At 33.2% G+C, this 12,471-nt stretch overlaps 3 protein-coding genes across 3 annotated transcripts; 2 read left to right on the top strand and 1 right to left on the bottom strand.

Moving 5' to 3' along the window:
• Nucleotides 1-483: 483 nt before the first annotated feature.
• dbo (Kelch-like protein diablo) lies at nucleotides 484-6,330 on the top strand. The gene is made up of 6 exons (XM_018520150.1): nucleotides 484-845; nucleotides 1,996-2,369; nucleotides 2,449-2,764; nucleotides 2,840-3,537; nucleotides 3,646-3,988; nucleotides 4,151-6,330. Exons 2-6 carry the CDS (start codon nucleotides 2,053-2,055, stop codon nucleotides 4,340-4,342), a joined length of 1,866 nt encoding a protein of 621 aa, XP_018375652.1. The 5' UTR covers nucleotides 484-845; nucleotides 1,996-2,052; the 3' UTR covers nucleotides 4,343-6,330.
• An 824-nt stretch (nucleotides 6,331-7,154) lies between these two features.
• CNPYb (FGF signaling regulator protein canopy b) lies at nucleotides 7,155-8,649 on the top strand. The gene is made up of 5 exons (XM_018520151.1): nucleotides 7,155-7,447; nucleotides 7,715-7,841; nucleotides 7,910-8,044; nucleotides 8,128-8,292; nucleotides 8,385-8,649. Exons 1-5 carry the CDS (start codon nucleotides 7,342-7,344, stop codon nucleotides 8,554-8,556), a joined length of 705 nt encoding a protein of 234 aa, XP_018375653.1. The 5' UTR covers nucleotides 7,155-7,341; the 3' UTR covers nucleotides 8,557-8,649.
• Nucleotides 8,650-9,146: 497 nt separating this feature from the next.
• Nucleotides 9,147-9,825, bottom strand: mRpS33 (mitochondrial ribosomal protein S33). The gene is made up of 2 exons (XM_018520153.1): nucleotides 9,688-9,825; nucleotides 9,147-9,573 (listed from the first exon to the last, which is right to left on the bottom strand). The coding sequence occupies exon 2, from the start codon at nucleotides 9,538-9,540 to the stop codon at nucleotides 9,199-9,201; it is 342 nt and encodes a 113-aa protein (XP_018375655.1). The 5' UTR covers nucleotides 9,541-9,573; nucleotides 9,688-9,825; the 3' UTR covers nucleotides 9,147-9,198.
• Between the last annotated feature and the right edge of the window lie 2,646 nt (nucleotides 9,826-12,471).

The following is a 12,471-nucleotide window of genomic DNA, read 5'->3' on the forward strand; positions in this document are numbered from 1 at the left end:
TGTCTAATATTGTTATTTTTTTTTCAATACATTAAACATATTTCTATCAATTAATTTTATTTGTATTACTTAACAAAATAGTGCTTAATAAAATGCTTAGTAATTAAATTAAGGCTGGGTTGTTCCACCTTTTGGTAAACTTTTTTTTCGGTTCACTGTCTTATTCTCTTACACTTTTACTTTCTTGTTTAATCAGTAGGTTAATTAATTACTACATAATTTATCGAAAGATAGAACAACCGACCCTATAACAATAAAGTTTTTTTTTTTGTAGAAACATTTTATATTAACAAACTCGTCGGTAATGTCGCATTTTACCTAATAATCGATTTAAACTCATCTCGAGGAACGAACGATTATCGTTCGATTATCGTTTGTTCTTGTTTGGTTTAAAGTATCGAAACTCGAAGTAATTGATACAAGCAGACAGAAGGGAGAGACGAGAGAAAGCTACCCTTTGACACGAGTGCGAATGTACTTCTCCTCTCCTCTCCCCCTCTTTCCTATGGAAGTTGGGTCGAGGCGAGTTCATGAGCGGTTGGAGTGTTGGAGTACGCGACGCGCACCGTGATGCATCATCACGGGAAAACGTCAAAATGAGAGCATCCTCGTGATAGCTTGCAGTGCAACGCGGTGCAAGTGCACGGCAGTGTTTCGTTTCACCTGCGAAAGCAAACATTAACGGTGCCGTCAGCGACGTCCGATGTTACGCGACAGACAACCACGCTGATATAAAAACGCTACGGCGAGCCGAATTCGCAAACACAGCTTTGACAGCTTATCTCCCTCTCTCTCTCTCTCTCTCTCATTGATATTGTCTGGCAGTTCGAGGAAAGCGAACAAAAGTGCGTACACGTAATCTCCTGATTTTTTATCCGATATGTATTTCTCGCTAGCGAAACGTATTCATCTCCGGAATCGCGCAATGTATTCTTTGCATTTTTCTTCCTTACGATCTTTTTTATGACGAGGTACGAGAGTACTCCAGAGTGCTGAATGCTCCAGAGTACTTCAAATATGTATACGAGTCAATTGTAACCTGTTTCGATCGTGATTGCAATGCACATAAACATTCGTCTTGATCTCACTTTATATTACGTTATTTATTTCTTGGAATTTCAGTGGGAAGGTGTCGCCTCTACACTTTTCTTTATATTTATTTGGATTTTGAAAGTGGAGTATATGAAAACTTTGAAACTAATAGTGTATGTGTAAAAGTTTTAAATTACGAAATGTAATAGAGATGTGCTTGGAGATATATATATGTTACAGAAGCATAAAGAGATGAGACACTGTCTGCATAAGCTATCGCTAAGAAGGGTAGTCTTAACACTAATTTTTAAGAACCTCTGAATGATTCATACAGTTATGAATAAAGTCTTCGTACCTCTCATAAAAGTTACAATAAATCTGTTCTTTTTCGAAGAATATTTTGAACTTTGTTTACTGTAATGTACATATGATCAGTGAGCTACATAATATATTGAAGTATGCCTTCCTTATACTAAACTATGATTAAAACTATAGATGAGAAACGGAAGATAAACAAATACTAATTTTTTTTATTCTTTTCTTTAGTAGTAAAATAATATTAGTCAAATAGCGAATCTTTGACAAAAAAAAATAGTACAATGTTTGCATCAGAATATCATTGTCTATGAATTAGGACACACCTACTTCTCGATGACTCGCTCTAATATATTATAGAACTCACTGAATAAGTTGGAATGAAACAAAGTTTGTTTCAATCCAACTTATACCAACGTATATCAATTCAGAACATTCTTTGAAAAAGAATAAATCTAATATATTTTATTCTTCTTTTTGGAAAATAATGTAATATACATCTCTTCTCTCTAATATCGAATAATATCTTACATTAAATAATTTTAATTTATATAAGCAATAAAGTAGTAATCATTAACAAATATTTGATTTACTTAAGAATGTGTATTTCACATGACATATATATATATATTTTTTTTGTCGCTATAGGGAAACCGCATTAGGGGACCTGCTGCAGGCACATTTGAGACCTGCGGTGGTTGGTGAATGGTGTTGCAGATAGATTCCGTGTGGGGCTGGGCGTCACCCCCGCTGCGCCTCCAGCTAGCCGGGGGGACCAGGGGTGCCTCGGGGAGAGCAGCTGCGGGCGCCCCATCCTCGCAGAGGATGGGTGAAATAGTCGTGGAACGCGCTCCCTCCCCAGCACGCCTCAGTCATACCTCTGAGAAGCATCCTCGTGCAACGCTAACTGAGCTTAATGTTCTTCGTCGTCATCGGGAACTGTGCGACGTTGTTCTCAATGTTGGTTCTAGAAAGATATTCGCACATCGCGTCATTCTTTCAGCATGTAGTCCATACTTCAGGTATAATAGCACAAGCATAATCAATATTTTTGATTTACTTAATCTTATAACGAATGCTATATCCCTCTATTTTTTTCAGGGCAATGTTTACTGGGGAGCTGGCGGAATCTAGACAAACTGAAGTAACAATACGCGACATAGACGAAATGGCTATGGAATTACTCATAGACTTCTGTTATACTTCTCACATTATTGTCGAAGAAGCTAATGTTCAAACTCTCCTTCCAGCAGCGTGCCTTCTTCAATTAGCAGAAATTCAAGATATATGTTGCGAATTTCTCAAACGCCAATTAGATCCATCAAATTGCTTGGGTATCCGGGCGTTCGCGGATACCCACTCGTGCCGCGAACTTCTGCGTATTGCTGATAAATTTACTCAACATAATTTTCAAGAGGTATACTTCATGCAAGGAACATTGATTAAGTTGCTGATTTTGAGAAACTTATTGCTTTAATTTTATATATTGTAGGTAATGGAGAGTGAAGAATTTTTGTTGCTACCTGTCGGACAATTGGTAGACATTATTTCATCGGATGAATTAAACGTACGTACGGAGGAGCAAGTGTTTAGCGCCGTGATGAATTGGGTGAAATACAATGTTACGGAAAGACGACAACATCTTGCACAAGTCTTGCAACACGTGCGACTGCCATTACTCAGTCCAAAATTTTTAGTTGGTACCGTCGGATCGGATCTATTGGTTCGTTCTGATGATGCTTGCAGAGATCTCGTAGATGAAGCAAAGAATTACTTACTTCTGCCGCAAGAAAGACCATTGATGCAGGGACCTAGAACAAGACCCAGAAAACCTACAAGACGGGGAGAGGTGTTGTTCGCAGTTGGTGGTTGGTGTTCAGGTGATGCCATTGCCAGTGTTGAAAGATTTGATCCTAATACTGCCGATTGGAAAATGGTCGCACCGATGAGCAAACGAAGATGTGGAGTGGGCGTAGCAGTGTTGAACGATTTGTTATACGCAGTCGGCGGACACGATGGACAAAGCTACTTAAATAGTATTGAGCGATACGATCCACAAACAAATCAATGGTCTTGCGATGTTGCTCCTACCACTTCCTGTAGAACTAGTGTGGGTGTCGCTGTGCTTGATGGGTTTCTTTACGCAGTTGGTGGCCAGGATGGAGTACAATGCCTTAATCACGTGGAAAGGCAAGTTAAAGAAAATTTATGTTAAAGAAAATGTATAAATATAAAAAATAGTGCACTTGCATACCTAATGATATACATATATATATATGTGTGTATGTAATTTTGTAGATATGATCCTAAAGAAAATAAATGGTCTAAAGTGTCGCCAATGACTACCAGAAGGTTGGGAGTGGCAGTTGCAGTGCTCGGAGGTTATTTATATGCCATCGGCGGGTCTGATGGACAATCACCCCTTAATACAGTAGAAAGATACGATCCAAGGCAGAACAAATGGTCCCAAGTGTCCCCGATGTCTACGAGACGTAAACATCTAGGCTGTGCTGTATTTAATAATCTAATTTATGCTGTGGGAGGACGAGACGATTGTATGGAACTTTCCAGCGCCGAACGTTATAATCCCCATACGAATTCATGGAGTCCTATAGTAGCGATGACATCTAGGAGAAGTGGAGTAAGTTTGCGTTTTGTAGATATTTTAAAACTTACAATATATGTAAAAGAAGTAGATGATTTATCTGCATGTGAAAAAACTATTAGGAATTATTTTAAAATTTAAAAGCATAGTATATAATGATGAGGTATCAGTTTTAACAATTGCTGTCATGAATTTCAGGTAGGTTTAGCGGTAGTAAACGGTCAATTGTATGCGGTAGGCGGATTCGACGGAACTGCGTATCTGAAAACAATCGAAGTATATGATCCGGAACAGAATCAATGGAAGCTATGTGGTTGTATGAATTACAGGAGGCTTGGTGGAGGTGTGGGAGTGATGCGAGCTCCACAAACCGAAAATTACATTTGGTAGCTCAGGCCCCCCTCTTCAGCCCAAATGGCTGAAACTCCTTTAACTCCTCTTACACCGGTAACGCCAGTTACACCTGTAACACCTCCTGCTCCTGTATCGGTTCCTGTTATAACTAGTACTAGAAAACGCTACCGCCGATCGATGAGCATTATATAAGTAATGTATGCATTTTGTAAAAGACTTTGCCTTTCTCTAAAATTCCGCGCGAGAGTATTCCTCATCGATTTTCGATATTTAATTTATTACTTACATTTCTCTTCGCGTTCAATCTAGCATACAGATCATATTACAGAAAGAAGATACGATTATTCTATCGATTTATTGCACTTGTTTCATATTTTTATTACATCACATTATTTTGTAAGAATCTTCATCAATGTTATTTGTATTCTATTAAGTAATACAAAACAAATTCCAGCTGTTTTAGATTTAAATATCTAGACAAAGTATTCTTGGAGAAATGTTTCATAATATATGCATATATATGCAAAATTTTAAAGCATTTCATTATATGAAATAAAAGAAAGGCAAAATCTCTTCCCTAACATTCGCCAGAAACATATATGTTTTAAAAAGACATTTACAGCTTCCATTCTTAAATGATCGAAATAAAAGAGCTTAAGTTCTCAGTAGAGTTTTGATTTAACTGCAAAGGGTCGTTTTTGTACCCAACAATTTAAGAATGTAATATAAGACAATGATTTCTGACTTTGTAAGGATAGTCTGCTTTAAATATGTAGATATCTCCTTTTGTTTATAAGACTGAATTTCAATCAGAGAATATTGAGATACTCATGATAAGTACAGTTTACATTCTCTTGTAAAGAAATATCAAGTTACATCGCATTTTCTATTAAGGTCTGTGAATAACTTGTGTGTCTAATTTATTCGATGCATTTATGTTATCGACGACTTGTCACAAACGCCAACATACACGCCCAAGAAAAAGCAATATGTATAATACTTGAAAAGTATAAATTATTTAAACAAGACATTTGAAATCGTTTCTTCGCGTTGCTGCAAGAAGATGTCATTTAATCAACATCATCTGTTATATACATTTAAATATCTACAGAGAGGAGTAACCTTATCGTACAAAATGGTGATAGGGATCATTGACCAATAATCTCATGATGTAACATTCGTTGTAATTATGTAATAAGAATTAGCAGAATTGGCTAAAGGTGACTAATATTATACTAACAAGAATAATTGTTTATGACTTATTTTGATGAAAATTAAATAATATATAAGAATTACTGGGATGAAAGGGCAAAAACATTTACAAATTGTCATTGTTACATGTATGAGATTGTTGAAGGCAGCAAAATGCATGTCTAGCGTAAGAACATATTGATGATGTAATGTAATTCTTTCTAAGCAGCCGATTGCAAATTCTACCGATGTTTATTCCGATTCTCTCGAATCTTACGATGGTTCATTATCGCATTTCTCAATTTCTGGATTATTCCAAATAATCCATTCATATTTAAGTTCTAAACACGTGATATTATAGAGGTAAAATCGCTATTCAGTTAATCAAATTAAACATTATACAATAGTACAAATTATCGTAATTCGTGAACAAAGTTCAAATAAGTGTTCAATATTCAACCTTGTTTAATTAATTCTGAAGAAGTTGCAGCTATGTCCCAGGAGAATGTAATATTATATCGTTTCCACAATATTTTATATGCGTAATATTAGCGAATTAATTCTAATTTATGTCAAAAGTACGTAAGAAACCGATTCTTGTATTATACCGAATCTTAATGACGCGTTTCTCATAAACAAGAAACATTGAAAGTAATTATGTTATTGATTAGCGCGCATAGTCAATCCTAAGTAAAGCACGAAGTGTTAAGCGCAAACATATTGTTTTCTCATCTTAACTAAACGAGATCAAAAACTTGTTCTGTACAACTGTTCAGTACAAAGGAAGAGTCGTAGGATTTCTTTCCTGTTCTTCATCAATAAATTAAAGAAAGTGCGCATTAGAAATTTGCGCGAACCATTATGCAAAGCGTTATTGTGTCCTATATCTGCAAACAGCTAGAATATCCTGGAATTAATTATTTTCCTAATAACGATATTTATTATTCAGAAAAAGAATGGTTTTTTGTTAAAAATATTTTTTAGATTTAAATTATATATAAGTACATGGATTTGCTAATGTAGACTAATGAAGTCTAAACTTGCGAAAAATCATAAATTTTGAGGTCGAAACCATTTGTTATCTAACAACTAAAACAAAGTAATTTATTTTCATAATTTTTTTGTTTCTTTTAAGTTTAATTTATTTCATTCGCAAATTTTCCATTTTTCCTATTGTATTAATAAAAAATAATATTTTAATAGCAAAGTCTATAAAAATCGGAAAAATATAACATGACTTTTTATATTTTAATATCGCAATTAATTGAATTAACGAATGGAATTCATTTGAATAACAGACTGATAAAATGATAGCGTAAAGAAATAAAATAAACAAGAATTATTGCATCTCTCTCGTATTATATTTTTTCAATTGAATCAATTTGTAGACATTTGAATAGAGAATTTCCCTGATGTGTTTTAGGAAGTTTTATAAATTCCCTATTCGTGAGCCAATCGACTGATTCCACACATGCTGTCATTGGTGTCACATAACGTGATAACAATAATATCGGTGCAATTCAGCTATTCAGCATAAGCACAGTATACGTATGTGTGGCAGTTCGAATCTACAATAGATGTTTTAAGCCTTAAGTCGTAAGAAATTGACCAATTATAGTCGAATGCGAGGAGAATAATGGACTGTGATTCGTCCATTTCTTGTGGCTTAAGACTTAAAAAACCTATTATAGATCTGAACTAAGCAGATAAAAAGTTTATTTTGATATTGTGAACAGTCGCCGCGTTGCCGGTCGTGTTGCGTTGCACGACGTTGCATATTAGTGATATTCCAGTGATTTCATGACTTATCATTGACATTCCTCTTTTATCCGGTATAAACTACAATGCTGTTAGTGAATCGTGCTGTTTTATTTAATTTGTTATTCGCGTATTTTACTTTTGGTAATCCTGAGGAAGAACAAGGGGTTAAATACGCCAACAAATGCGAAGGTTATTTTGGAACAATCCATTCCTGGGACTTAAATGAATTATAGTAGATTTAGTGCCTTGGAATATCATTTTCTGTTAACTTAATTGACTGGAAGATTATTTAGAAAATTTCGTATTAATAACTTTAAATGTACATTTAATTATGTAATTAAAATTACTCTGTAATTATTAATTACAGTAATTTAACATTACTGTAATTATTTATTACAATAATTTTAATGACGTAATCAAAATTACTCTACAATTATTAATAAATCTCTATTACAGTGTGCAAAGTTTTAGCTACAGAACTTGAGGCTAGGCTAGATGAAACAGGAAAGACAAACGATGTGTTAGAAATTGGATATTCAGTAGATGATGTTGTGCCAAAGAAGAAAAAGGAATATAAGAAGTCGTAAGTGTCACTGATACAAACTGTATGACATCATTCTGATGAAACTAGTATAAATATTGTCTTTTCAGGGAGCTACGGTTAGTAGAGTCCATGGAAAATGTTTGTGAACGCATATTGGAATATAATATACACAAAGAACGTACAGACAGTACAAGATTTGCAAAAGGAATGAGTCAAACGTTCAAAACATTGCATGGCCTCGTGTAAGCTGCAGTGCATAGATTAATGCAATATGATCTTTTACGTAGAATATTCTGAAACTTAACATATATATGTATGATTACAGGGATAGAGGAGTCAATGTAGATTTGGGTATTCCATATGAGTTATGGGACAAACCTTCTGTTGAGATAACTACTTTAAAAACACAGTGTGAAGATTTGCTGGAAAATTATGAAGCTGACATCGAAGACTGGTATTATAACCATCAAAGAGAGGTTTCTTTAATTAGGTAATGCCGTAGGATATATTTGTCGCAATTGTTGATATCATTTATGTAGATATATATTATGAAATCAGCGTTTATTTTTGATAATCATTTAGGTATTTATGTTCTGAGCGTGCATTGAAAGGACAAAATGATTCTTGCCTAAATGAAAAACTCGATGCTGAGAAAGATGCCAAAAAACAAAAGAAAAAGGAGGTATCAAAAGAGGATGCAGATAGTAAAGAAAGTATGAAGGATAATTCTCCAAATATGAAGCAAGAATTGTAAAACTACATAAATAAATGAACAAATTCATATAGGTATCTTTTATCAATAAATTAAATAGAATGTGATCCTAATATACCCAGTAGAAATACAATACAACAGACTTCTGATCCTATATAAAAGTAATCTGTAAATATTAGCATTGTTTATATACCTAGATATATATGTGCGATATTTATTTTTTTTTGTACTGTTGAAAATTTTATAATAAAAACTTTCTATTTTATAGAAGACTCGCTTGTAAATATACATATCTATAGAACATCACATCAACGTCAACTCAAATGTTACATTGAGGCGAGAGAGAGAGAGAGAGAGATTCATATTTGGTTCTTATATTTCAGACCATTTTAAGTATAGTCTTAAAATGTCATGAACTAATCAGAGAGCTGCATTAGCATCTTAAGACAGTTTTAAAATAAGAACCAATTATAAATAGGCCTGAAAAATCTGTTAACAAGTTTGTAGTTCTTTTTATAATATGCCAGAAAATAATTCTTAGAAGTATGAATTGTTTTATTAAATAAAAATAGTATAAATTGTACTAAAAACAGCATATAATTTATTATTTACAAATGAGATACATACTCTTCAGAAAAATTTTTTTGTTGTATTTGCTACACTCAATTATAAATTATTTGGATCTTAGGATGGTTTGGATTGATTTCTGTAGGGCGGTGGTACCCATTTAGTTTTACCGCGAAGTTCTCTCAAACGTTGGAATTCCTCCTTAAAGTCCTTTTGCTCATCCCGAAACAGGCCGTAATCACGCAGATGTGTCATCAATAGCTCAGTTTCTTTAAATCTTGGATAATATTCTACGATCTCTGGTCGTTTGTTTACCGGTTTCTCGCTAAAGAGCTTTACGACTTTCATCGATTTCTTATTAGTTGGTCTGATTACTTCGCCAAAGATTCGATTACTCAGACGATTCATGCGCATAGCGTAAGTAGTGCCCACGTTTATCAGATTCACGTATTTACTCATCCTGATTGAACAGTATTAGTTCTTCTGTTGTGTCTATAAAAAAAAAGATAAAATAAGGTTACAAATCGAAATTTAGAATGAAACTTTCTATGTTCAAGGCAATCGACAGAGGTCAATTTTAAAAGAATTCCATATTTATTCACTTACCACTTTTATAGAATTAGAGATTAAATTGTTTATTTTAAACACGGAGAGAGAGAAAGGAATAGAAAAACATCGTTCACCATATAAAGTCTATGCTTACATTCGCCTATACGTACAGTGTATGCACATTCACAAATTGTACAGCTGATTGAGCTGATTGCATGTACATACATACAGTAGAGTGACAGAGGATGTGTAGATAGAAGCAAGTCTATTAGCGCTTCTACGTGCAAAACGTGAACATGAACTACGTAGCCATATTCATAAAGATATCTGATGGTAACACCATTAACATGCACTGTCCATGCTCTTCTGGTTCTGTTCTGTGCTATGCTTACCGCTTCGGTGATGAGTGTTTTCCGTTTGGTGAAATAAGTCGACACAAGTATCATTCTATTTTTGTTACTCTCTGAATATTAAGAAAGATGTTTCTGTCACTAAATACAAAGCACCCTACATACTCTCGTATATATACGTATACTTACGTACATACCCCTATCATCGAGATATGGCATCTTTTTATCACTTACAGCTCTATTTATATAATTGATCATACGATCTGTTTTTTCCTGCGCTGTAATTGATATTTATTTTACATTTGCTTTTTCATTTACTCATGCCTTTTTGTATTATTTATTCCTCAGTCAATTCTTTCTGGTCTGATTTGCATTATAATTTATAAAAGCTATCTCCAGGGATGGGAAGTAACTCGTTACTTGTAACGAAGTTACAGTTAGAGTTACTTTTTTTCAGTAACTGTAACTTAACTTCATTACTTTCTTTCCATCTGTAATTATAACTTAACTTATAGCGTTTTCGGCCCGATCGGGTTTGCACTAACCTTGGTTGGATTAATCTTTCCTATTGATTGACGTCACCCGCTCTATCAATTGGAGAGCACAAAACGCCATTAATCCAACCCAGGTTGGTGTAAACCTGGCCGGGCCGAAAACGCTATTAGTTACATCTTTTAAATAACTAATTTAATAGTTATTTTGTATATTTTAAACTTATTTGTCAATTTAGTGTGCGATAGTGTCCACTTGGCGCTACAAATACTTCGAAACATTTAATTAATCAGAAGAAAGAAATTTAATTAAAGCGTTCAATGACCTTTTGTACCTGTTTGGTCTATATTTTGGGATCTAATGGAATCCGCCAATCAAATACAAGAGCGCTCAGTGAACGGTTGTAGACCATTTTGGATTAGTGCTAGAATTTATTTGCAACTTCTTTTAGCCGAATATAAAAAGAATTTTTTTACAAAAAACATTGTATATGTGTGCTATTCATATTTCATATTCATATTCATATTCATATGTGTTTATATTACTTTAACGAAAAACGTCTTTGCCATACAATTTTTTTATCTTTTTGAATAAATAATTGTATAACATGTAAATGTAAACCAGTCTTTTTTTTTAATTGTCCTAGGCTGCATTACTCTGATGACTCCGTGTTTCATCCTTGTTTAATATTAGATGAAAAACAAGGGTAAAACGATATATGAAGGCAAGGTTGGATAACGTTTCTGAATACAGCCTTAATGGTATCGATACTACTAGTAAAAATTTCGTAAAAAGTAACTTAAAAGTAACTTAAGGTTACTTTTTTAGTAACTGTAACTGTAACGAATTACTTTTCACAGTTAATAACTTGTAACGGTAATTAATTACTTTTTGAAAGAGAAAAACTGTAACTGTAATTAATTACTTTTACAAAGTAACTTTCCATCCCTGGCTATCTCTACTTCCAAACCTATGGAATTACAAGTTTTACCATTTTTGCTCTGCACTCTGGAATTAAATTTTTTATCCACTATTTTTTTTAGCTTTTCCTCGACGGTACTACTTATACATATATATATATAGTTATGTGTTATGTAAATAATAAATAGGCTGGTCCCTGAGAACTGCAATACATCTTATCGGATCTACTAAAAAAAAGCTGTTTCCATTACTTTTTAGTTCTTTTCCATACTATGACAACAAAACATCGTACTATTTTCAAGATTACGTTTATATGGAAAATAAATTCATATGCAGTACTTACAAAAAACTGTGGAAAACGATAAACTTCGTTTAGACAACGATCCAAAAGTGTAAATTTAAAAACTAAATAGTATAATTGGCAAAGTAATGATTTTTTTATATTTATATAATTTTATTTTACATATTCAATTTCGACCTATTATAATGATGCAATATATAATAATCACAATATGATGAATGCATTTGAAACGAGTTGTGATTTCTTACAAACGATTTTCTCCACAAATAAAATTTTTAATTTAATAGTCATATATATTATTTTAATTCCATATATATATATATATATATATAACAAATAATCGGACATTGCAGATATATCTTTCCATTAGATTAAGTTCAATCCCTATTGAAAAAAATCACGTCACACAGTTGCATGATAAAATCATGTAATTAAAACATATAAATCACGTAATGAATTGTTCCAAATCAGTATGTAATTTTTTGAAATTAGCAGGGAATGGAAGTAACTCGTTACTTGCAACGAAGTTACAGTTACAAGTTACTTTTTTGGTAACTTTACTAGTAACTGCGTTACTTTTTTTCTTTGGTAACTGTAACGGTAACAAAGTTACATTTTTTTAGTAACGGTAATGAATTTTATAGTTACTTTTATCTTTACTTTGTACATGATTGGACACGATTCGACACAAGTCACTTACACTGTAAAAAAATTTCGTAAATTTACACATATAATAAACGTAAAATAGATTACATGATTAGTTCTGTAAATATAAAA

This window comes from Trachymyrmex cornetzi, unplaced genomic scaffold (assembly GCF_001594075.2).
Source record: "Trachymyrmex cornetzi isolate Tcor2-1 unplaced genomic scaffold, Tcor1.1 scaffold88, whole genome shotgun sequence".
Lineage (NCBI taxonomy): Eukaryota > Metazoa > Arthropoda > Insecta > Hymenoptera > Formicidae > Trachymyrmex > Trachymyrmex cornetzi.